Below are 27,220 nucleotides of genomic sequence, written 5' to 3' on the forward strand. Positions count from 1 at the left end.
TCTGTTGCAACTTCCATCAAATGGGGTTTTATACTGCTAGCATAATTCATACAGCCAATAAAAACATTAACATGCGAAGAGGAGAAAAGATGAAAAGGCAGTTATTTCAGACTAACAGTAACTTAATTTGAGAGTACAATGTAAAATAGTGAGAATCACATTCTTTAGACGATTATGTCTGTCAGGTTCGAATCAAGACTGCTCCAAGTGAGAAAATTAGAACAACTGGATCATGCCAGTATCAAAAATTTATAAAGTTTGCACCTAACGAACAACTCATAAGTTAGGAAGTGGGCAAAGAATCGATGTTTCTCCCTATATTGTACAAAGTTAGACAGATGCACAGCTAAAATTAAGATGTAAGAAAAAGTTATTGCACCCTCTTTTTCTTGTTGGGGTCTAACTTTCCATCAACCATCACAATGTCATTATTACTATCATCCTCTTCCACCTTCTTTTTAGTCAGCATTGCACCAGTGACACTGAGTATCTCTGAATCGACAGCAACTGAAACATCAGACGACTTTCTTTTCTTCCCAGCCGCAAGAATTTCAGGGTCTTTGAGAATGATTTCTATCTCATCATTATCCTCCGACTCCAGTGGAACTGTCTGAGATGCATTAGACGAGCTCGGGCCATTGTCCAATGTCTTGGTCTTTTCTGCTGCAAGAGCTGGTGTCCATCCTGAGAGAACCATTCCATCGGGTTCTTTCTCTTCATCGAACTCCTCTCTGCAAAAAATTAATCATAAAACAGTTCAAATGAGGCTGTGGAGCAAAAGAATGGGAAAAGTAAATAATCTTCAGGATATTAGATAAATGGATGAAATAAACACAGTAAGCAAGAACTTGCATACTGAATGCCCTCAATTATGTTCATTAGCAATGTAACAGAACACCAAGACAAGTCCCCCAAAAGGAATACAGAAAAAAATAGATCAGACCATCCAGTACACACAAATTTTGAATGCATCACGTCTCATATTATGAAATGGGTGGGCTTCGGCAGCAAAATGAAAACATCAAAGCAGAAAATGGAACAAACAATTACACCAGCACAACCACATGACTTGGTCCATAGCACCAAGTTGGTGAAGAAGCATCTACCCTATGTATACATACAAAAAAAAAAATTGACAAACCCAGCAGTGATTAACCCAATTCGCAACAAAAAATATCTAATCAAAGAAGTCACTGCCAATACCTTCCCTAGAGTAATATTCGTCATGGCAATAATGGGAAATCTCTTTACAGAGAAAACCAAGATCACAAAATCCCTAAATAAGCTAAGATCATATCAATCAAAACTGAATCAAGTCAAGACGGAAATTGCAGCTTCCTTTCTAATATATAAAGCTCATAGTAGAGTATATTATAATCTAGTGGATACTGGCATGTTAACATATTTTATTTTATAAGTGAACTTAAAAATGTTAAAGGCCCATTCATTCAGTAGCATCTTAATAAAACATCCAACCTATTTCCCATTTTAATTATTAGTTTAACTTCACAATTAGACATACTGCCTTGACTGTATTCAATTAGATAAGAGTATGTCAATAAGATATGGGGCAAGGCCCATTATACACGAAGTATACCAAAAGAGATTTTCAGTATCAAGGAGCTATCCTAACAATTAGGAGGCCCAGCCATTTAAATATCGATAAAATTGAACTTTTCTTAAAACATGAGTCCTGCCCAATCAATTATTGAGGAGTAGTAAAGCTGTTAAACTTGAATCACCTATCATGTCAAGTTTCACCAACAGCTTAACTTCTGAAAGATCATCAGCTAACTCTATTGCTAAAATACCAAATAACATTACAAAAAGTAGAAATCAAAAGTGAAGGCAAATTTGAGGAAATACACTACAGTTCTCTTTCCTCCATTAAGCAAGATGAGTCTACAAACACATAATAAGAACAAGGAGGACCTGTGCTTAATATTGATGCTGCACTTAAGCTCTTGCTGAAGATCCTCCACTGTGAGAATTGTGCCACCAGTAACCGGAGAAGGAAGCTCAGATAGAACCTAAGGATTTTGTATTCACACAGATTAGTGTCTTATCAGCCAATAACTATAAAGCTTCTTCATATATGTACAAACTACAAAGACACGACAGTGTCTTACCTTGTCAAGGTTTGCTGCATAATTTGCAACCTCATCTTCCTCAAGATCATCGCCCACCTCATAAAGAAGTGCCACCCCATGCATGATCAATGGGAGGCTCATGCCAAGTTTTGCTTTGACAATCTTGTCAACAAAATCCCTCAACTTCGAACGATGAGTATTAATCTCAAGCGTTAAAGGTGTCTGTTCATTGATTTGCATTAAATCAAAAAGTAATGACAAATAAAATTCCATAAGGTAGCACAGGCGGGAACACAATCTATTGTACATTACTGTAGATCATACCTCGGAACAAACATAACAAGACTTGTTTGGCTCGAAGGGCTCCACTGGCATGAGAAGCATCTTTCTTGATGGATGTTCAAGGCAATAAGTCATCCTGCACGGAAGTGCACATGATATTATAAAACAGTACCGAACAAAATGACATAGTCCTCATTGTTCCATGTACCACACTTCCATACAGCACAAGAAATCCTCAAAGCTCAAGTACTTGATACATTAGTTTAGATTGGAATGTTGTTTTTATTTTGTTAGCCAATAACATAAAGTAAAAGAAGGGTTGAGTATAAGTCTGGAGAAACATTTGGTAAAATCCATTTTTAATAACTCCTTGCAGTAAATGGTAAGTTGTTTTTTGAAAAAATGGTAACAGATAAATGGTAAGTTGTTTCCCAAGTTTTTGATAGTTTTCCTACTTTTAGCTTTTACAAGGCATTGAAAGGTTGCTAAATTTTGCTTTTTCTAAATGGGGAAGGGGAGAAGGATGGCATAAGGAAAAACAGGATGGCATGCATTGAACGACACTTCAAAAAGGTACCTTTCAGTTTACTACGGTTTTACCATTTGCTAAAAAGTGCAATTAGTTTTATTTAGTTCGTATATTTAAGCTAATTCTATTACTTAATTTTTAACATGGCATCCAGGCCAGCTGGTGCACACCTCGACTAGTCTATGTATACCTGCTACCTTCCATCAACACAAGTATTGGGTAATTTTGCTCACCAAGGCTAAGACAGGCGGAGAGAAATCACTTGATGTGGTTTGTCTCTATTAGGATGAATCTTAGTCTCCAAAGTTTGCACCAACTCCATTGACCATTACGTCACATCCTTTAGTGCAAAACATCTATTAGATATTAATTTGACTTGGTGCACTATTTTCCATAGTGATTAATCAAGTATGTGATAAATTAACTTATCCTCAATCACACAATAGTTGGGACTGGAAGCATTGTAGAGATTGCTTTTATAAAAGCATGTGGAGATCAGTCACAGCTGGCAAGAGTATCTGATATCTTGGTCATTTTAGCTGATCTCCAAAATATAATTATCTGATTCGAAATAAAGAGAACTGCCGTAAAAGCAGAAATAATGGAATCAACCATACCTGTAGCTTTTTACATCATTTTGCAACACCTTGATTGCCTCAAGAACAATCAAGCCTGCAATGATGGCATTTGTTGTTGCAACGGCATGAACAATATTGCCAGCAATACCTTTAGCTTCAAAAAGGCTATGTAATGGAATTCCAAAAGAAGCGGCACGAATGTTTGCTGCAGAAGTGACAAACTCTACAGCCAACTGGTCGTCCTTATCAAAACCCAACTGGCCAATTTCCTGCAACAGTGGTAAAGACAGAAATAATTTGAACATAGACTAAATGAAAAAGAAACCCAAGCATATATACAAGAAAAGAGATTCAGGAGGTGGGAATGGTATCAAATAAAATGGCATTTTTTCCTTCTTCCAATAAAATTAGATTACTTTATCAAAAAAAAAAAGAATCAGAATGTGGTAATGGGGTCAAAACCTTCTCTCTTTTCGAGAAAAAGAGCCTTAATGCCTCGAGAAATACTTCAGAATTTTCCCTAAGACTCCACAGATCCTGAGGATTTTTAAGGCCTAGAGATGACATTGCAGAGACTGAAGAGGGGTCACCGGTGTTTGAAGCTTTATCCTTGTTACCATTCTGTCCAACTGGTTTTGGTGGCAATACATCTTTGCTGTAGACAGGCCTAGGCTTGTTGCGGTTCTTCCACGTTTCTTCATTACGTAATGCCACTTCAATGTTGTAACCAAAAACATGATCATATATTCTCCTCCCATATTGCTCAACATCTTCAGCGGCTCTACGTTCAAAAACATCCTCTGAATGTTCTGATGAACTTGAAGCATCAGTAGAACGCACATTAAGGTCATTTTCCTGATTCTTGTTCCCAAAAAGCTTTGCAAACAGCAGATCTTTTGCCCATACGATGCAGTGAACAAACTAAAGCAGATAACAATTCAAAACAAAATATTAGGCAAAAACGCTTGAGATTGTGAGAGAGTCAGTACCGGAATGATATTTAATTAAACACAGATATACAGATTGGCTCAACTCAAATTTACATTAAGAAAAAAAAAAAGGATTAAGGACATGTCAGTACCTTTGTTGGAGTACTTGTGATTGTACAGACAGGGTAAGTTTTTGGAGCTGGTTTAGATTGACATTCATAGCATTCTGTTTTACCCTTCACATGTACCGTGACCTGCCACAAAAAAAGATTCGATGATGAGAATCACAGAACTAGTAAGAGTCAACAAGGATATTCGGTCAGTTGATAAACAGAAACAGCAGAACACAGTAATACACTATGGACCAAAACCCAAAAAAAGAGCAGCCAAACAAGAACGTTTGACCTTAAAAAACACATATAAAGCTACAGGACTATGTATTTCCGCTATGATCTTTGAGGGTGCATAAATAGGTTGACCTTTTGGCTAGAAGGTTTGAAGAATCAAACATAAAAGCTGAAAATTGCTCCATCCTTCAAAAGAATGAGGTGAATGAGAAACTTGTTAGCATGATGAGCAAGCTTTTGCAAGAGTTATTTTGAATAAGACATATAATCTGATCAAATATTTGGCTAACTTCACCCAAGCAGCGAATATTCCAAGAAAGGAATCAAAATTTACTGGCTGTAACAAGTGCAACAATAATCAACATGCATATTCAATAAGTTTCTGAAACAAAACTCTTGATATATCTTACTACAAACTGAGTTTCTTTTCCATTCAAACTTAGCAGTCTGCTTTTCTAAGTCTCACATGATGGTACATTCGACATCAAAATATTGGAATTATAACAGCTTATTTTCACTAGAAGATAGAAATAAAACAGTGAGTACTGAGTAGCAACTTTCAATTGATTATAATTAAATAACTACAACAGTCTATGACCCAAGAATACCACATTCAAGAAATATAGATTTTTCACATTTTCTTTAATTGCATTACAAGTAACTTCCTTTATAACATTTTAGGCTGGTCATGGCTAGTTTGAATGTTGCTAAGAGATCTTAAGATGTCAAGAAATATACAGACTAGCAAATATATAAGATAGAAACAGAAGTATGCCAAATGAAATTTAGTTGCCTGATCCCCATCAAATAAAACTGAAAGACTAATTCTTACCTGGCCAAGGAAGCCTGTAGTCCCACTTTCAACTAATGGGACACCAGATGCCAAACAAAGGCGATTCACATGTCGCCTAGCATCTAGATTGTCAAGACCATTAAGCACAACATTGAATTGCTTGAAAAAATCCACATTGAACTCTGGATCTTTTACATTTGCATGGTATGGTGTAATTTTAATATGAGGCCTAAATCTTAGGACAGCCTCTCTAGCAACCTGGTATAATTTTGAAAGTACGCTATTAAGGATTCAAAATCGGCATGAAAAATGAAACCGGAAAAATATAGATGTGATTTCCTTACTTTAGCCTTAGATTGACCAACATGTTTTTGTCGAAACAAGAACTGTCTATTTAGGTTACTGACTTCTATTGTATCCATGTCAATCTGCAAATAGGCAAAATGACATAAAACCAGGTTAGAAAGCTCTATGCAAGCATAGTGCAATACAATGGACTCACATAATATAAATGAGAAGACTGTTTTAAAAAGCATTTACTAAGTAAACTTATATTAATCCACAAGGAAACAGGACAGTGAAATGCGAATCAAAATAAGATGAGGCAGACCCCCCACCACCACCACACAGTGCAGAAGCCCTCTCATCCTTTTGCAGAATAGAAATGTACATTTGAATAGCCTGAGAGCAATGGAATGATAAAAGATAAGTGGTAGAGTCTACCCCTAAAAGTCAAAGCACCTACACACACACACCCCTTCTCTTGGCCTGATATGCAGGGATTCTATTTTTTTTTCTCATCTGCAATCAGCAGCCTTCCACAACCTACCGAGCAGCATAGTGGAATCTCACTCAAGCAAGCCTCAAGTCTTGTAAATGCCAACATACAAGGTTGCACCCATAACTCTCCGAACTCTAACTTTTCTATCTCGTGTGCAAGATATAGTGTATGACCTGCAACTGGGTACACTAGAAGTTTTCCTTTCTAACAACGGAAATCATGTATAAAAAACGCAAGGGCAAACTCTTTCCTATTTGCAGACCAAAGATGATCAGACGGCTTGCATATATTTCTAACAGCTATTAAAACTCTAGGAATCCAACGCAAGCTGTAGCCAGATATATTCAAGCTAAAGATAGGCACAGCTACAACAGTATTATTAAACATCTTAATAGTAGAACTGTTTTCGTATTACCTTTTTTTTTTTGATAAAGTTAAAGTTAACTATTTTCGTATAACTAAACAAGGAAACCTTCGGTTCCCTTTGTTTGAATAAAGGCTACTTATTGTAGTTTACATTCGAACCAACTTCCTGATATTCTTCCAGTCGCATATTAGTAAGGACAATCAGCTTCCTTAATAATATTACTACTGTAAAAGAATACCTTGAGAGTCAGGGAACAAAGGTTCTAGCTATGCTCTAGCATGAGCCTTCTTAGAGACAGCAGTGTCATTTGATGAGCTAAATCAAATTGTTGTCGCCTTTTTTGTAATATCGATTTGCTTATTAAGGCATGAAAAATGTGCTAGTTAATAATCCAACAAGGAGAGATGCTTGCTAACCAAATAGTAAATCTCTCTACACAGTGCCGACGGGATTGCTCATGTAACTAAGGCTAATCTGTAACTTTCACAAGCATGTCCCTTCATTCTCAAACCATGACAACCATAACCAATGAATTATGCAAATATAGACTCCTGGGAGGGTCCCATTGGGTTCAGATTTCTAATAATCTTGAGGAGAAAAATGTCAAATGCAGCAAATTCTCTCTTGAAGCAGTTCTTCAGGTTCTCTAAATACATACCAATTCTAATGGATTTTCATGTATGTACAAGGTCATAGCCAAAGCTTTTCACTGGGTAAGCCCCGGCACAAAAACAACACTTTCTCCTCATGCACCCCGCAATGGAATAGATCACAAAAACCCTAACGATCACCAGACAAGGCAACTAAACGTATACAGGAAAACCTAGCAAATAGCCCTAAATTTTCTTGACCCAAAATCTAATCATCACAAACTACTTAGAAACAGTAAATATATATATATTTACAAAAAGGCAAATTTACTTGCGATGTGAGGTTTATTTGTCTCTTTTATTACTATATTGATTTGCTTAGAAAGCATGAAAACTGTGCTAGTTAATAAGCCAACAACGAGAGATGTTTGCTAACCACATAGTAAATCTCTCTACACAGTGCCACCAGGATTGCTGTAAGCATGTCCCTTCATTCCCAAACCATGACAATCATAACCAATGAATTATGCAAATATAGAATCCCAGGGAGGGTATAATTGGGTTCAGATTTCTAATAATCTTGAGGAGAAAATGTCAAATGCAGCAACTGCTTTCTTAAAGCAGTTGGTCAGGTTCTCTAAATGCATACCAATTCTAATGGATTTTCACATATATACAAGGTCCTAGCCAAAAAATTTCACTTGGTATGCCCCAGTGCAAAAACAAACTTTCTCCTCATGCACAGCCCGCAAAGGAATAACTCGCGAAAATCCTAACAATCACAAGGCAAACTAACGTATTCAAGAAACCCTAGCAAAGCTGCCATAAATTTTGTTGACCAAAAATTTAATCATCAAAGACGACTTTTAAACAGTAAATATCAGCAAATCTTATTTAGGATGTGAAGTTTATTCCTCTCTTTTATTACTATATCAATTTGCTTAGAAAGCATGAAAACTGTGCTAGTCATTAATCGAACAAAGAAAGATGTTTGCTAACCCCCCATAGTATATCTCTCTACACGGTGCAAATATAGAATCACAGGGAGGGTCCCATTGGGTTCAAATTTTTAACAATCTTGAGTAAAAAATGTCAAATGCAGCAACTTCTTTTGAAGTTTTCGGTCAGGTTCTCTTAATATATACCAATTTTTAATGAATCTTCACATATATACAAGGTCCAAGATGAAAAAGCTTCTCACTAGGTCACCCCAGTACAAAAACAACACTTCCTCCTCATGCACATCCCACAATGAAACAACTCACAAAAACCCTAACAATCCACGGCAACATAACATATTCAAGAAACCCTAGCAAAGAAGCCCTAAATTTTCTTGACCAAAAATATAATTAAAAAAAGTAAATATCAAAAAGAAAAGGCAAATCTTACGTACTATGTGAATGTCTTCGAACCCAGAAAGAGCAAGGGTTTTAAGCAACTCACACCCAATACCACCAGCACCAACCATGAGCACTTTAGCACTCTAATAAATAAAAAAAAAGAGCATCAAGAACTAACAAAACCCATCAATATTATCCAAGAAAGGGTGCTCAAAACATCAAGAAAAACTCAAGAAAATACATATACATACCTTAATTGCAGACAAGTGTTCCTCGGAAGCCATTTGAGAAGAGAGATAGATACGAAAGAGATACAAGTTATGCTTTATGAAAACAGTATGAGTTGACTACATAGAAAAAGGAACAAGGGGAATGGGAATCGGAAGCGAGAAAGAGGTGAAACAGTGAGAGGAATCTTGACGGATTTTAGAGGAAAGGGCGCCAAAGTGAAAAAGAAAACCAAGTTATGTGGGAGAAACCTCTGTGGTTCGTGCTGCTCTTCTTGGACTCTATTTTAACCTATGGCCTTCGACATAACCTATGTTATTTTATTTTTTTTATTTTATTTTTTTTTTGGGACATCAATTAATGGCATAACGTGTGGGTTGGTTCTATTTATTAAAAAAAAAAATTGCAACGAATTTTCTTACTTTTAAACTTTATGAAGACCTAATTTTTTTCTATTAATTCCTTACATTATGTTTTGAGTGATTGTAGCATATTATTTCATAATTTATTATATAATTTTTGAATAGTATTATTTTTATAAGTTAGATAATATTGTATAGGAAGGGGTATCATATTGCTTTGTTGCATAAAATGAGATTCTTCGATTCTTATTTGCTGAATTTATAATGTACTAAAATAAAATTTAAGTAATAATTAAAATAAATTTCGTAATTAAATTATCAACACAATATTAATATATTTCTTTTGTTCCTAATTAATTATTCATTTTTTAATTAATACATCTATTAAAAAATAATGATTGACATAGTGAATTTATCATTTTGTTCTTATTACTTATGAAGTGGTTAAAAATTTAAGAGTTTCAACAAGTTTTATATTTTTTAAAGTAATTAATTAAGGATATAATCTGTAAAAATTTATCTTTTTTTAAATCAAAATTGACAAAAAATTAGGGATAACAAAAAAAAATAATGAATATATAATTAAAAGCAGAGGAATAATAGCTAACAATCCTGTAAACAAATTATAAAGGAGAATGGTAATGTAGATAAGAACAAATAAGTAATGCGACAGAAGCAACCTTTCTTAGCGCGCTTTTCAAGCGCTTAGCTTCTGCTAGTGGTGGGACAGTTCAATTAGAAGCCTAAGCCAAGAAGGTATGAACGAAGGTATGAAATTTATGAAAATGATTTTTTAACATAGCTATATTTTTTTTAGCATTAATTGTTTGGATTAGAAAAGAATAGAGAGAGTCGGAGAACAGGGATATTCATGTTTTCCGAATCAATTTTCAATTGACATCAAAAGCAAGCTTAACCAATTTAATCATATATAAAATCAAATCAAATGTTATACACATTTTAGTGTTTTTGGTATGATTAAATTTGATTCAAAATACTTTAATTTTAATTAATTAAAATATATTAGTTTAGTGCTTCGAGCTATTTTGGTTATTTAAAAAATAAAAAAAAAAATCAATCACATAAAAGTATCTAAAAGAATTTACACGAATGAATAGTTAGAGACGAGAATGTAATATTATATGTATATGTAAATTGATCGATGAACTTTGTGTCTGTGAAATATATATGTGTAAATGAATCGTTTAACTCCATGCCTATGCAATATATATGTGTAAATTGGTTGTTTAACATTCACGCATATATACAATATATATGTGTAAATTAATTATTTAATGTTTGTGCATATAAAATACTTCGTAAATCACACATTAAAGATAATTTTTATTAGCTAAAAAATTTCAAACTTGAGACCTCTAACATAAAAATTCCAAACTTAAATCATTAGATCACCCGGGATGATATAAATACACAACTAAGTGTGAAACAAATGACAAATTTTTGTTGTGTTAACGTTATGAAATTGAGTAATGTATTTACTTTTATTTATCATGCAGAGTTTTTTGAAAGTTAATTTAACTGATTTTCAAAATTAAATTACATTACATTAATTTAATATTTTAAACAAAAAATTAAATTATTCAAAAATTATACAAAAAATTATATAAATTTCAATTTTTTGCATATTAGTATGTTGAAAAATTACGTTATAGAATGTTACTTAAAATTTTATAGTTTGACTCTAAAAATAAAATTATAACCATTAAAAGTGGTCAGAGATAGTATAAGTTAATCAAATCCTTTTTTCTTTTGATTTTTTTTTAATGAAAAATGTACAAGTACACCCTTAACCTATGCTTGAAATTTCAGAAACACACTTATACTATACTAAGGTCTTAATACCCATGAACTTATTTTATAAGTAATTTTCTACCCCTTTTCGACCTACGTGACACTAGCTTGAAAAAAAAGTCAACCAGCGTTGGATCCACAGAATAGTGCCACGTAGGTCGAAAATGGTAAAAAATTATCAATAAAATAAGTCCAGGAATAATAAAACTTTAGTATAGTAAAAATATGTCTCTGAAATTTCGGACCTTGAGAAAGTATTTGTACATTATCCCTATTTTTTAATATAAAACAAAACCAGCTTATTAAATTCAATAGCACTGGATGTTCGATACTTAAAAATAATTTAATAGTTACATATTAAAGAAAAATATATATGTTCATCTTTTGTATAACGTTTAAAAATAAAAATCATATTAAAATCCAAGATCTTTCATTTTTAAATTCTAATAAAATAAAATTATCGTCATTATTTAAGTAAAAAATATGAAATCACTCGTTAATGTTAGCTATACATATAATTAAGTTAAACAATTCATTAGAAGTGAACATTGATAAGGTACTCCCTAACAAATGAAACTCTATATCCAAGAAAACTTAAACCCGATACCTCTGAATTAAAATTGACGAAGTACTTAAACATTCCACAGAATTCTTACTAATCAAAAGTTAATTCCTAAATTATGTTCAGTTTAATTAATTTAATTTTGGGTGATTTATGTTTTACTATTCTACCTATTTAAAGAGGTGTTGTACGGAAAAAGGAACAAAATAAAAAGAAAAGGAAAAGCTGGGGGCCTGGGAGTGAGAGAATAGTCGACGGCACCATTTTCAGCCAAGTGCCAACGCCTTCTGTCACCTGCAAATCTCACCTATTTTTCTTCATCAGTCTACTCTACCAGTAACTCTTCAGGTTTGTTCAAAATTGTTTTCTTCAAATTGAAGCTTCATCCGCTACCTAACTTCTATCTGAATCAGATTCTCTTTCTGTAAAACCCCTTTTTTTCTGCTCAAATTACTGACTATTTTTCTCCAAAATCCCCATAAGTTCATTTTTCGCTTCAAATTTTATTCATCGCTGTGTTTTACAAACAGTGAGTGGTTTTTCTTTAGTAAAAGTAATTTTGACTGATGGATTGTGATGGGGTTTTGATCATGCGTCCATTGGTACCGATGAGGATGTCCTGTGTTGATATTTTGTCATGCATGTGTGTTTTCAGTTAGAAATTATTAGCTACATTGTGTTGATTTTGTCTTTTTTGTTGAATTAAAGTGAAAATGGACTTAGCAACTGAAGGATGGCGGAACAATTTTGCTAACCCAATGGCGAAAAGGGCTCAGCCGTACAGCCCCAGAGGTAGATTCCCCTATTTTTTCCCCTCTGAATACCCATACTATCAATTATACACACATGTATAAGAGGGTTTTTCTATGTACTCACTATGTGGCATCAATCATGTATCAGCCCCATATTAGTTGGGTCGACCATATGAATGGTCCCTATTTAGGTCTGTGTTCAATTGATTATTCATTTTAATTTAGCTACTTTTACACTGGTCATCAACTCACCACAACCCTCTCATTTAGCTGGACCAAAGGCAAGATCTATGGTTATGTTACATAGACAGGGACTCCATTACAACAACATCAACATCATCATACCCGGTGAAGATAGAGACTCCATTAAGAGTAAATAATGTGACTTAGTTTTTAGGTTGAGTTTAGTGGAGAAATCAAGTAATACTCCTTCCATCCCAATTTTATCACTTAATTTTGACATGACATGATTAGTAGGAAAGAACTCGAAAACAAGAATTGTTCAATTGAGTATTTGTTATGGGTTTGTGCTATGTTGCTCGGACTCTGCAAAAATGCTACCACACTTGTCTTGGATCCTCCAAAAATGCACTACTTTTGAAGGGCGTGACACATTTTTGGAGGATACAACAGACACCCAGTGACATTTTTAAAGAGTACAAGCAACATAGGTTTTGTGCACCAAATGTTGACTTGTCTTTTGGGAGCATAATGGAGGTTAAATTATATTCTTCATTTGTTTTGATTGAATATCTTAAATTTGACTTTACCTAGAGGTTGAATGAGGAGTTCAACATTTGAATTATTTGTATTTGTTGAGCAAATGAGAGAGAAATAGGTGTATGGAGAAGATAGAGTGGAGATCATGCGGTGTTTTAAGTTCTCTTTACAAAGTGGATATTTATTTTTGCATAAGCTAGAAGTTGTGGATGTTTAAATCGAAATGAAAGAGTAAGAAATAATACTGTGTACCCCACTTAACTTTTATTAGTTAAAAAACACATTGAAATCATCCTTTTAAAAAAGGTGGATTTCATATTGGCACGATGCTAAAAGGAATATAGTACAATACAAAAAGTAGAATAGCTACACAACAAAGTCTGTGCAATCCCACAAGTGGAGTCTGGGGAGGGTAGGATGTACGCAGTCCTTACCCTTACCTTGTCATATATTCCATTGTCATCTTGTCTACTATTCTCGTGCCTTGTGATTAAACTTTTATTTGTGGAACAGATTTGTTTTCCAAGGGGATAAAAAAGATGAAATTTGATGAAAGTAAAAACCAGAGTAGCCCTACTGCAGCTGCCTCTAGTTGGCGGGAAGAATGCGAACATGGAAAAGAAAAGGGGTCTTCAAGAGTTGCCAACCGCTCCGAAACTTTTGCAATTCCAGACTTGCTCAAAGTGTTAGATTCCGGCAAATTTGGAAGTGTCACCAGAGAGATTGAGGACCTTATTATGCGGCGAATGGAGGCAGTGAACTCTTGTTATGCAAGTGACCCTTCACTTCCCAACAAAGTCTTGGAATGGGAAAGGAACCATGGATGGGCTTTCAAGGGAAATCAGCCTTCCCCCGCTGTGATTGACTTGGAGGATGGACAGGAAACTAACAACATTGCTTCAGGGCCAATGATTTCTGCATGTTTACCTCCAGCTGAGCTGCTGGTCATTATTGATTCAGACGATGAAGACACTCAGAAGGAGACTATTTTTCCATCCCAGGGGATATACTCTCAGATAAACCCCATTCTGGGGATGCCCTTGAAAAATGCTGCTCTTGATTTCCAAATTAAGGATTTTATGGTAAGTCATACGAGAATGTTAAATCTTACCTGTTTGAGTTAATCTCATGATTTAATATAAATATGTGGTATCTCTAGGCTAAACAAGGAATAGGAAGTTTGAAAATACCTATATGTGTGCATAAATATTAGTGTTTAGACTATCTAGTGGATGATTGAGAAAGAGACTCTCTCTAATGTATTGATCGACAAATCTATCATCTTACATCCTGCATTGATAAGAACTCAAAATATGTCTAGAAAATCTGTGAGGTTTGTTTAATATAGGATTGTTGGGAACTTTGTTAGACACTCTTGACCATCTGAGAGAGCATATTAAAGTTGAGCTGTCTTGAATTGTGTGTTGATGTTTACTATCCCAATAGATTCAGTTGCTATTTGCATTTGGTATTGAGTTTTCGTCCTACATTATGGAGGTTAACTGAGGGTAAAGGTGCAGATACTGGCTGTGAAAGGTCATTTTCTAATTACTGCTATACTAGTTTGATGAAACACCAGATCATTATGATTTCTTGGTGATGAATACTGAGTTTTTCCCTGTTCTCCGTGATCTTGAGCTCAGGAAATTATTTCTTAAGAACTATCACTCTTTGCCTGTACACCTAGTAGCAGACTTGTTTTTTTTTATGAAAGGTATAATATTATCTAAAAACAGTACCAAGGAGTTACCGGAGTTGTACAAAAGATCTTGGTGCAAATGGCGTACTCCTTCTGAGCCTTCAAGGGGTCCATAAGTTCAAGGATATCACATATATCAGTTCATCTTTCCTTATACTCTAGCAATATAAATTTTGGATACTTTTGTAGCATAAGAAATGCAATCACAATCATTAACCCTTCAAACATCCTCCTGTTCCATTCTACCCATATAGCCCACAATACACACAACAAAATTTTATTCTATACTCTCCTAATCTCTTCTTAGTTGCTTAGTCTTCTGTCCATTTCAGCTATAAAGCAGTTGCTCCACATTCCTAGGCATCACCCACTGCATTCCATAAAGATTAAAGAACATATTCCATACTTGCCAGGCCAAATTGCAGTGAATGAAGGGGTGACTAATTGATTCAACAGCCTGTTCACACATAGTACATCTGCTACAAAATCTTTGTAGATGATTTTGTGTTATACAAGAGTCTAAGCTGCAACCCACTATGAACAAGTCACTTTAGGTGGAGCTAGCGTTTTCCAAATTAGATTCCAAGGCCAATTTCTGCGTCTAGGTTCATCTTGTTTCAATAACATCTAGTCAAAAGACAGGGCTGAAAATTTTCGTTTATTTCTTCTATTCATATGACGACTTTCTCCGCACAATTTTAGGGCCTGGTTATGTATTTTTCCTATTCCCACAACACAAGTGATCCTTAGTGCTGTTCTCCCTCCTGCACCCAATGCCTCCATTATTCCTAAGATAGCAAAGAGCGGGTGGAAGTTGAACCTCAAAGGGTCATCACCACAAAGCAATTGATTGTTAACTCTTCCCCTTTCGCGTCCTCGCTCCTAGAACTGCAGAATACGCGGAAAATCTGCTTCAACTTGAGAACCTTCTCCCTTTTAGGAGTCTAGGACACTTTAACATGTTCAGTCAATACTGCTCTTTTCTCCTCCAAACCCGCTTCTCCTTCCTCTAAATAGTGATATTACTGATTCTTGAGGGCCAATCAAAAAAGAATGCAACACCATCTTGCTTTATATATTGTTGTTTATGATTGATCTGAGGTCCTTGTGTCATTTTTATCCAGTCATATTTCTTATGCTTTACTAAACCTTTTGAAAAATGCAGGGCAGGGAATATGGTGAAAGACAGATTTCGGTAGAAGCTGTAAGCCTTGCTGGCGAAGCTGAAATAGAGAAAGATAAAGGTGTTTATGTCGGTGTAGAAGATGATGACGAGATTGATGATGGTGCCGAACAGCCTGATGAAGGTTTGACAGACATATGGAATGAGATGTCATTTGCTCTTGAATTCTCAAAGGTACATTTATTTGACATTGTATTCAGCTCCACAATCAGAACTTCGGTAATTTTGACCATATAGCCATGAAAAGTTCTCTTCTTTGCTAGATTCTTGCCACTATATATGTGAGATAAAGTGTGTCCTGGATAGTTTCTAGCAATTTAGGACAGACTTAATAATTCTTTGTGCAGATAATTCTAGTTTATCAGCTTCTTTTGGGTGTTTCCATTGTTTATTATGTACCATTATTTTCCCTGCTAAGCTTTTAAGACTGAGAATGCAATTTTTATAGGCATATCACTTTATCAGAAAAGGCAATCAACTTTCCAGTTGCTCCAACGTTCAAATGCATCCTTGATGTTTAGCACTGTAATCTGTATGCACTTCTTAAATCATATTAGAATATATTGCTTGCAGTGCCTTTCTGGTAGCATCTTTAAGAAATATTTGCTGTATCGGCATTTATTTATTTACCAAATCACCCTACAGTTGATTTTTTAAAACCACACGCATAGTTGTTTGTACATTAGATCACATCAAAACACACTTGCTGTTGCAATTTAAAGAGAGTATTTCTTCTAATGTTCAGAGTCAACCGTTTAACTTTCTGTTTATGTAATTTGATTCTTTCCTGCCAATCAAATATTTTATATTAATAGTAATATTAATATTTGAACTCTGTTGCATGTAAAATAGGATGTTGCTGCTGAACCTTCACCAGATGAGCATACATTTGAAGAGGAGGACGAGTGTGATCATTCCTTCATCTTGAAAGATGATATTGGTTATGTGTGTCGTATATGTGGAGTTATTAAGAGAAGTATTGAAACCATCATAGAATTTCAGTATTCGAAGGTCTGGCTGTCAATCCTAGATCATCTTTTGCTTTGGATCTTGTTCTTTACACCTTTTAGAAGCATGAAAAAAATCAGTGCATTGATCATGATTATTCTGTGTTAACTGTTTGGTTGCTAATCATCTGAACTGCTTTTGACTGATATTATGTTGTGTAACATCTGTCATTTGGTGTCACCTAGTTTGTTGTCGTCTTCATTGTCCAAGCAGTGCACATTTTTTCGTATTCCAGTCACTAGAAAATGGAACTTTTTATATTTTTAGAAAACTACAACATCAGAAGGAAATGAATGATGATTTTGTTACTAAAGTAGAAATTGTATGGCCTCTTTCACAAGTGATATGGGTGTTGAACAAGAATTTTCTGGGAGGTGGTTAAGTTATCAAAAGATTTGATTAGCTCATTGTTGTGACCCTGTCTTAACAACTCTTGAGGTAACATTTTGGGCAGGTTTAGTACAAATCGTTGATTTAATTAGATGCCTTTTAGTCCAAGCATCTGGAATTTTTTTCAAGGCCTTAGTTTTGATTTTCTTAACAGGCCGCCAGGAGTACAAGAACATATCACTATGAAGGTCGGTCGGTAAAGGATATAGGGCCTACTGAACTCCTTCCTGATGGCATCATTCCATCTGATGACATTGATATGACGGAAATTTTTGTTCATCCAAGACATAGGAAACAAATGAAATCTCACCAAGTTGAGGGATTTAATTTTCTTGTTAGCAACTTGTTGAGAGATAAAGGAGGCTGTATCATGGCTCATGCCCCTGGATCTGGCAAGACTTTCATGATAATCAGCTTCCTACAAAGCTTCATGGCTAATAATGATAGAGCTAGGCCTTTGGTTGTGTTACCTAGAGGAATCTTGGGTACATGGAAGAAAGAGTTCTTGAGGTGGCAGGTGGATGAAATTCCCCTCTATGACTTCTACTCAGTAAAAGCGGATAATAGATCTCAACAATTGGAAGTTCTTAAGCAATGGTCACAGGAAAGAAGTGTTCTGTTTCTGGGCTATAAGCAGTTCTCAACAATTGTGTGTGACAATGTTGGTAGTGCGACTGCAGCTGCTTGTCAGGAGATTCTGCTGAAGTGCCCGTCAATTCTCATTCTTGATGAAGGGCACACTCCGCGCAACCAAGACACTGATGTTTTGACTTCACTTGAGAAGGTCCAGACACGCCTGAAGGTGGTGCTTTCTGGCACATTATACCAAAATCATGTTAAAGAGGTCTTTAACATTCTGAACCTTGTGCGTCCAAAATTTCTCAAGCTGGAAACATCCAGAAGCATTAAAAGGACAATCCTAAGCAAAGTGGCAAGCTCAAATAGAAGGAACCTCCTGAAGAAAAGTAATGACAATGATTTTTATGAGCTCGTGGAGCATACACTTTTAAAGGATGACAATTTCTCAAGGAAGAGTGCTGTCATTCTAGGTCTGCGAAAAATGACCGAAAAAGTGCTTCATTATTACAAGGGAGATTTCCTCGAAGAACTTCCAGGATTGGTGGATTACACTGTCCTTCTAAAGCTCCATCCTAAGCAGAAAAGTGAAGTTGCAGAGCTGAAAAAACTGGGAAGAAAGTTCAAAATCAGTTCTGAAGGAAGTGCACTGTATGTGCACCCACAATTGAAGAGCCTTTCAAGAAACTGTTCTGCTAAAGATAGAGTTGATGAAGAGAAAATTGATACTCTATTAGAGAATTTGGAATTGAGGGAAGGAGTGAAGGCCAAATTCTACCTGAATCTGCTGCAGCTGTGTGAAACAAAAGGTGAAAAGATGTTAGTGTTTAGCCAATACCTCTTGCCTTTGAAATTCTTGGAGAGGTTGACTGTTAAGACTAAGGGTTACAGTTTGGGGAAGGAACTATTTATGATCACTGGTGATACAGACGGGGACATCAGGGAGTCCTCAATGGAGCGATTTAACACTTCACCGGATGCTCGTGTTTTCTTTGGTTCAATTAAGGCATGTGGTGAAGGAATATCACTTGTCGGGGCATCGCGGATTATCATATTGGATGTGCATCTCAACCCATCAGTAACCCGTCAAGCAATAGGACGTGCATTCCGACCAGGCCAGGAGAGGAAAGTATACACTTACAGATTGGTGGCCTCAGATTCACCTGAGGAGGAAGATCATACAACTTGTTTTAAAAAGGAGTCTATTGCAAAGTTATGGTTCGAGTGGAGTGAGAATTATGCTCAGCCCGATTTTGAGATGGAGACTGTCGATATCAACAACTGTGAAGATTTGTTCTTGGAATCATCACGTCTTAATGAAGATTTGGTGGCTCTGTACAAAAGGTCAGTGAGAACTACTTCCCTCCTAATGAAAACTTACTATGTTATTTTGACCTTTATTTTCTGATTTCTTTCTTCATTTTCAGGTAGATAGTGATTGAAAATTATCAAACAGCTCCTCAAGTGCAGCTGTGGTCGTCTAACAAATGGTGGATCCATCATGCCAATGAACAGTTTAGTGACCTGACAGGAAATGTTGTGTTATTATTTGCAGACTGCATGTTAACTATCTGACAATTAGTTTTGTTCAAATTATGTCGAAGTTCAAACTGATTGTAAATATTTTTCCATTGCTAAGACTTCTCGTTTTGTTTAAATCTCTTCATTGTGCCTCCTCTTTAGCATTTTTCTCTAAAATATGCTAGAGATAGAGATCTGAAAGGAAATTAGTAGACCTATACTTTCACCAAAGTTCCTTTGCTATTGCTCCCCCCTCTCGTTGTCATTATGTTTGCGCCTCGAAAAGACTGGTTTATTAAGCTTTATCAACAGAGAGATATAACACCTTGAAATGTTATCCCAACCCTCTTACTTAACAGTGAAAACACAAGATTTGGTATGAGCCTGTCTCTGAAACTTCTGCTTAGGGATTAAAAAAAGAGGAGAGACCGTGTGGGACTAGGTCGAGGGTAAGATATAAGAAAAGTATAGTATATAACAAATGCCCAACTAAACTACAACAGTTACGCATCAATTCAAGCAAATTGGAATTGACTATATAATAAACTCCACCTATCAAAAATAATAACATCTTTCACAGACTTGACAGATTTTAACAACTTATACCCAACCAATATTTTGCTATATTACAACAGTGATCAATGAGACTGTTACTGTAAGCTTCAAACTAATCATCCAATGGAAGATGAATGCTGAGGTACTCAAAACTAGAAGTTTAATTCTACAACACATACACAAAAATCATGTAGCAGATGGTAGGAGCCAGAATGGTTGCTGCCTGTTCCCAGAATCCAAGCAGTTGAATTCTGCTGTTTCAGGGACCATAGTAGTAGGTGCTGTACTGTACATGTCATCTGCTCTTAATGGTACATAACTAACATGAGTCTCGATGGACATTGGTAGGTTGCTGCCTTCACCTTGCTGCAACCCCAATGTAAGTGAAACTCCATTGGGTAGTACATTTCCACTTCCAAAACTACCAAATCCTGAGAATCTATCGTTGCTTTGAACAAATGCGTCCTGAAAAAGGGTACAATTATCCATAGCAGGCAAGGGTTCGTCTGTTTGATTTTCCATTCCAGATTGACTTTGAGTTTCTGCATTACTTGCTCCCTCCATTTCTACATCAGCTTCATGGTTAGATTTTGACTCCAGGATTTGGCCACTATTGTACTGCCCAAATTCTGAAGCTGCATTCTGGTGCAATTCTCCTCTTTCTTCAACTTTTGAGTCTTTTGATGCAAGTCTGGGGGCAACCTCTGATGAAGAATTTGAGTCTATTTTAGCATCACCAGCCTCTTCTTTGTACATTTCCTCAACCATGGGTTTCCAAAGACGAACTCGTGCATTTATGAACCAATTTGATACCTGAAACATGACACCCATTCATCAATGAAATATTGAGCCACGACCAAACGTCCATTAACACAAATGAACCAAATGCATATGATTTTGTGATTGGCAAAATCCTGCTATTTTTGAACCAAATGAACTTTTCTTTAAGAAACTAGACTTTGTTCAGTGCACAAAAGTCAAATTTAAGAACTTTGTGTGTTACTGCACTGATGCAGGAAGGAGCCTTCTTTCACATGATCCAGTTGACTTAAAATTTTAGAACTCATCTTCAGTAATCAATCAGCCTGAAGAAACGAACGAACATCTAAAGATTTTATACAAACTCAGCATTTTATGGTGATTATTGTAAGAAAAGTGAAGTTTCAACATGCGTAAACACTCTATGCATGAACAAAAATTTGGCTCCAGTTTCCAGACCATCCTTTAAGTTAATCTCATGTATGGAATAATCCATGTGGCTGAGTTCTGTAGGTTCAAAATAGGATAAATGTATTCACCAAAGTAAGACTAATGGAAAATGTTTCAGATACAAAAATACACATGCTGACAGAAAGACCTTATACCTGACTTCTCGTTAAGCCAGTTTGCCTTGCTAGCATAATTTTGTCAGAATCTTTCGGGTAGCTGGAAAAGAGAAACAATTACAAATTAGACGACGACCAAAGTTCTTTTGAATGACTGAAGCCTCCTAACAATACAAATTCAAGAAAAAGCTTAATAACGTGTGCTAGATGCAGTCTAAATTAATCAACTTACGGATGAAGAAAGTGCTCAAAGAGCCAAGCACGCAAAACTGAAACAGAGCTTTCAGGCAATCCCCTCTGAGGCCTCCAGGCATGTTGTTGCATCATACCAAGCTGCTGCAGGGCTCTCTGCTGTCTAATATGCTGATCCACAAAACGCAGGCGTGATATTCCAATCGCTTTGCTGTTTTCTGAAGCATCTTGCTCTCCAAGACTTCTTCGTGATGCTCGAATCTGATTGCAGATTGCATCACGCAAGCAACGGAAGTGTCTGGAAATTGTCTGAAGAGCAAGAGCTGTGTATGGTTTAGCTGCTCCATCTCCAGCTACTACATCAAATGATGAGACCACTATTTGCATCTGATGATAATATTGTCTGTACCTTCTATCAATCTGTGACAATACACCATAGTTCAACTTCTACTTCATGCAAATTACACATGGCAACAAAAATAACATACCCGATGTAATTCCACAAGTGGGGTCTGGGGAGGTAGGATGTACATATACCTTATCCCTACCTGTGTGGGGTAGAGAGGTTTGTTTCTGAATGGACCCTTGACTCAAAATATAAATGCAACATCATGATAAAAAGAAAAACCGACAGCAAAATAGAAAAAACAAACAAATGAAACAATAGGTAATAGTGAAAATTAGGAGAATAAGATAAACCACAACTCTTGGCTACCTATACCCTTCTACCCTTACCCTCGACCTACAAATTTTCCTATCTAAGATCATGTCTTCAGTTAGCAGATCTGAGAACTCTCTTACATTCTTAACGTCTGCCCTAAATTATAAATCTAGACACATACTAGAACAATTGAAGGAAGAATATACATTCAGGAATAATACCTGCTACAAAGGTATAAACTGCAGCTTAATTGTGAACTCTCAATACCATCAAAGCATTCGTAAACTTTATTACTAGAAACTCTGGCAGAAGTGGACAAGTAAAAAGAAGAATACCAATATACTAGAAATTCCCTTCATTAACTGAACACAAGTAACGAGGTAAGGTCCGCGTACACACTATCCTTCCCAGACCCCACTTGTGGGAACACACTATGTTACTGTAACTTAACATAAATAACCATTATCCTACACTAGGAATTGACTATTTTCCCAAGATAGATATAACACCATGGTATCACCCATGTTTCAATCATGTGCTCAAGAAACTGAACATTTTGCAGGCCTTTCCACAAATTTATGCCACTGAGATTAGCTACCAAGCTACACTTCTAGTGTCATTCTAGCAGCGGGGAGAAAAGAAAGGGAGGGGGGAAAGGAAAATAAGAACTATAGCTGTTTTTGGATTAACATTTCCTTGATGCAGTTTTGTTCAACCCTCATTGCCCACATTCCCAGGTAAATCTGAGGACCCAAGAGTATATCTTGTATCATTCTGCAGTTAGTCATGCCTTGTAACCATTACTTTGCCATTTTAGAGAAGCCACTCACTGGAAATATATAATAAGTAATGATACTGCTATAATAGTTAACTCTCTACTAGTACCCTATGAAGTGAGTATCCAAACTAAGTTATTGTATTACCAAATTCATGGAAATATATTTAAGAACAACTTTCAAAATGTGTATGGAAGTTGAAATATCATCAGATAATATGCTTTATTCATGGTAATTTCTTCGTCAGATAATAGTATATCGATTTCATCACAGTTAGAAGGTCCTCTCAGACAAGTAAGTCAATGGAAAGATGAATGTGGACAGTCAAAGAAGTCCTCAACATACTGCAGCCACTAGTTTGACTCCTTTCAACGCAATTATCAATTGAAATAAGAAAATAAAAATTTGTGAAGAATTGGATTAGAACATCGGAAACCATCAAAACTGATGCACAAAAAAATATTTCCATAGGCCATACCTCATCCAGCATTGACAGAAGTTTGGTCAGTTTGTTTTGCACTTCTTGCTTCTCGGTAGCTGAAAGTTCACTTTGGTTGTTTTTGGACTCATGAGGATCTGAACCTCCATTTGCAGGAGTATCTGATGATATATTTTTCGAGTCCAGGTCAGGCTCTCTGGAATCCTTTGTCAACTCTTTCTTAGAATTTTGCTCCTTGATGGCCTTTCTGACACTAACAACCTCATCAAGCAAATATTGAGCTGCTTTCAAATACTTCGAGCTGGGAATGGTCCTTGCAATACTCGACGTACCATATGGAGAATTATACCCTTTCATAGCATCCAAGTCCCTTCCAGGATAATCCGGAGGAAAATAATCAGCATTTCTTTGTTCTTTTGGTTGGGAATTATCACCATCTCCAAAGGACATGTTAAAACCGCCACCTTGGTTAGGATTCTGAGATTGGACATGTGAAATTCCAATTCCAGATGGTATATTGGAGCCAAGACTGAGGGATAATCCTTGACCCTGCACATTTTGTGCAACTTGAAAGAAATTATCAGCTAGCATCTCATTTCTGCTATCTCTCCATGAAGAAAAATCCTGAATTCCCATCCGCGATTCTCCAAGATTTGACAATACTTCTTGTTGGGATGTGTTGGAGGACGTGGCTCCTATAGATGGGATATCGATGCAGCTGTGTTGCTGCTGGGAAGTACCCGTCAACATATCTGAATATGTCCCAGAAGAAGAATAGTTCATGAACACCATCATGTTTTCCGGAGCATTTGAAGCTTCTGAATAAGATTCAGGCAAAGATTGCCTAAAATATTGAAATGTCTGATCAGCATCTCTTTGATTGCTTGGACTAGGAAAATAAGTGGCCATCTGTAGTACTATTCTCAATGACTTTTTTACTTGGAGATGATTTACTATCGAGTTTCAAATACAAGGTTGACTATCAGATTACAATCTCCTGCAAACAGAAAGTTAAAGATTTCAGTGACATGAAAATGACAAGCACTATGGCACTAAACTATATAGAAACATGAAATTAATTAGTTAACGTATTGGTAGGGGTAAGCTCTGCTTACATCCTACCCTCTCCAGACTCCACTTGTGAGATTATATTTTTTGAATATCTTGTTGTATTGGTTGAATCCTTATCCATGTTTTACGCACTTCGCCAATTTCAAACTCTAGGAAGATGATCCGAAAACATGATCAAAGACACGACGAATGTCAAACATCAAAAGCTGTTGCAACTGCTGTACATGTTTATTTATATATGCTTCACTTCTACATATTCTTCATTAAAATCGAAGCGATTTCCAATCAGAATTCAAAATCAACTAACAACAACATATCCAACATAATTCCGCAAATGAGGTCTGTGGAGATGGGTAGGATATAGGATGACCTTACCCCTACTTTTAGAGAAATTAAAAATTAACTCAAACATTAATAATAACCAATAACATATTGAAACACCCATCTTTCCCAATTCTTATACCTTCCAAAACTCCAAACCTAGTCAGACAACAAAACAAAATATCCATACCAAAAAGTTGAGAATCCATTAAACAAAATAATCTGTTCTGAAATCTGAACCCATTCAATAATAAAATTCAGCAGCAACCATTTTCCAATACTAATCACTTTTTCTTATAAAAAAATACATATATATAATTGGGGAGAGGATTATAAGACGGTGCATCGAACTAATACCAATAAAATTGAAAATTTAAATAGCAAACCAACTGAGCTAATAAAATTTCGTAATAACGAAAGTATCATGAAAGCAATTGGGGATTACTAAATTACTACTACTATTATGTAGTACTATTTCTTTTCATCTTTACCAGCCACTGACAACAATCCATTTGTTTTGTGAACAAAGTCAAAATGGAGAAAATATTTTAGTATAATAATACTAATCTTTTACCTGAAAACCAGCAATATTTGTGTCTTCTCTGGGGAACAGAAAAGCTTCAATTGACCAAATTGAAAACAAAAAATCTGATCCCTATACTCAAATTATCATATTTTTTTCTAATTCTCAGGCACAACACAAATCAAAATGACAAAAAAAAAAAAGTCCAAAAAACCCAAAAAAAAAATGAAAAGAAAAATCAAATCTTTAATACAAAGTAGTAGTACAAGAAATTATCACTCCTGTAGTACTCTTCTAACTTATCATATATTCTCTATCCATCATTTTATCTATATTTTCACACGTGAGAGTTTCACAGAACCATACAAAATATCACACGTGTACAATCTCTCTCTAAATTCACTTTTCTTTCTCTCTCTATATCTACATGAAAGCTCCAAATAATGTTCTTTATCAAGAAAAAAAAAAAACTTTCCTAGGAAAAAATATGAACTTTCACTTTCAATCTCTATCTTTTTTCCTTAAATGGGGTTTTTATCCTTCAACTTTGTTATTGTTGTTGTTGTTAACTTGTTAGTTTTAGTTTCTTCAATTATTATTATTTAATGTTTGGTTAAAGAGTGCAATCTCTAACTACCAGTTGGTATGTAGACCTAAAATTAAACCTGCCTTAGCTTCTTTTTCTTATCTTTTATATATTTATTTCTAAGTTTCTCTTATGTTCCTCTCATCTTAAGCATGCATAGAAGTATGTTTTATTGCAATATCCACTATACATAACTTGTCTGTTTGATACGAGAGATAAGAATAATAATCTCGAAATAACTTAAGATTAACTTTATTTTATATTTGGTTTGGGACCGTTTAGCTGATGAGATAGACAGTAATATATCATTATTTGTTGAGATATATCACAAGTGTAACTATAAGCTAATTACATCATTTTATTAGTTTGGAGTATAATTAATACTCATAATCAAACTTACAACAAAACAATCTCATATTTCATCCAAAAAAAAAATCTGGCCCTATGAGAATTTCAATTCACATCATTGTACCAAACGATCCCTTAATTTTAACCATGAGGGGCCAAAGTTTTTTACATAGATCATTTCTCTGTTCACAAGATTTGAATTTGAGATTTTTAATTACCGATGTAACAATTTAATTTATGAAAAGCCTTACTACTAGTCAGAGTATTTAATAAAAGTCCTATTTGTGAAATTTGTTTATTATTATTTGTGTACTACTGAGGTCATATTAAATTTTTCTTGTACTATTTGTCAAACTTTTGAAATGCATGCCAATGGCCAAGTCAAAACGGGATTAAAGAAGATCCATTTTCAATCAATGAGTCATTATTAGTACTACAGTAATTTTACTGTCACTCTTTTTCTCCCATATAATAAGACAATAAATCAAGAACTCGTAGGTGTGTAAAATTAGATAATATCACATTTAATTGAACTTTAAGATATTTGTTATATTTTTATCAAAGATTAAGTAGCTAGGGGCGGCTTAACTAAAATTAGTTAACTGGATAATTAATTACATGATCTAGACACCCGTTAGAGCATCTTGCTAGTTTCTGTATTATCTAAGCCTCATCGTTTTAATTCCGATAATATTGTACTTTTTTGGGATAATGCACGAGTATCCTTCAGTTTATGTTCGAAATTTTAGAGACACACTTATACTATACTAAGGTCCTATTACCCCTTGAACTTATTTTATAAATAATTTTCTATCCCTTTTCGAACTACGTGGCACTATCCTGTGGGCCCAACGCGTGTTGACATTTTTTTTCAAAGTAGTGCCACGTAGTCCGAAAAAGGTAGAAAATTATTTATAAAATAAGTTCAGGGGATAATGGAACCTTAGTATAATATAAGTGTGTCTCTAGAAATTCGAGCATAGA

General features: G+C 35.3%; 3 protein-coding genes across 5 annotated transcripts; 1 reads left to right on the top strand and 2 right to left on the bottom strand.

Annotated features, from left to right (window-relative positions):
• Positions 1-141: 141 nt before the first annotated feature.
• On the bottom strand, positions 142-9,152 carry LOC107008183 (SUMO-activating enzyme subunit 2). Of its 2 annotated transcripts, XM_015207108.2 has the most exons (11): positions 8,878-9,152; positions 8,680-8,769; positions 5,893-5,976; positions 5,588-5,806; positions 4,561-4,662; positions 3,942-4,400; positions 3,519-3,748; positions 2,415-2,508; positions 2,130-2,312; positions 1,933-2,030; positions 142-731 (listed from the first exon to the last, which is right to left on the bottom strand). In XM_015207108.2, exons 1-11 carry the CDS (start codon positions 8,908-8,910, stop codon positions 371-373), a joined length of 1,953 nt encoding a protein of 650 aa, XP_015062594.1. In that variant the 5' UTR covers positions 8,911-9,152; the 3' UTR covers positions 142-370. The 2 variants fall into 2 exon arrangements, with proteins under 2 accessions (XP_015062594.1, XP_015062595.1); XM_015207109.2 differs by lacking the exon at positions 8,878-9,152 and having other exon boundaries at positions 8,676-8,769.
• A 2,647-nt stretch (positions 9,153-11,799) lies between these two features.
• On the top strand, positions 11,800-19,576 carry LOC107008468 (protein CHROMATIN REMODELING 35-like). Its single transcript, XM_015207517.2, has 7 exons — positions 11,800-11,938; positions 12,299-12,382; positions 13,576-14,144; positions 15,927-16,118; positions 16,797-16,955; positions 17,497-19,262; positions 19,346-19,576. Exons 2-7 carry the CDS (start codon positions 12,304-12,306, stop codon positions 19,347-19,349), a joined length of 2,769 nt encoding a protein of 922 aa, XP_015063003.1. The 5' UTR covers positions 11,800-11,938; positions 12,299-12,303; the 3' UTR covers positions 19,350-19,576.
• A 373-nt stretch (positions 19,577-19,949) lies between these two features.
• LOC107008232 (BEL1-like homeodomain protein 7) lies at positions 19,950-25,818 on the bottom strand. 2 transcript variants are annotated; one of them, XM_027919458.1, is made up of 6 exons: positions 25,354-25,818; positions 24,503-24,607; positions 23,427-24,384; positions 21,552-21,931; positions 21,359-21,419; positions 19,950-20,807 (listed from the first exon to the last, which is right to left on the bottom strand). In XM_027919458.1, the coding sequence occupies exons 3-6, from the start codon at positions 24,294-24,296 to the stop codon at positions 20,181-20,183; spliced, it is 1,938 nt and encodes a 645-aa protein (XP_027775259.1). In that variant the 5' UTR covers positions 24,297-24,384; positions 24,503-24,607; positions 25,354-25,818; the 3' UTR covers positions 19,950-20,180. The 2 variants fall into 2 exon arrangements, with proteins under 2 accessions (XP_027775259.1, XP_015062660.1); XM_015207174.2 differs by lacking the exon at positions 24,503-24,607.
• Between the last annotated feature and the right edge of the window lie 1,402 nt (positions 25,819-27,220).

Source organism: Solanum pennellii, chromosome 1, assembly GCF_001406875.1.
Source record: "Solanum pennellii chromosome 1, SPENNV200".
NCBI classification, from domain to species: domain Eukaryota; kingdom Viridiplantae; phylum Streptophyta; class Magnoliopsida; order Solanales; family Solanaceae; genus Solanum; species Solanum pennellii.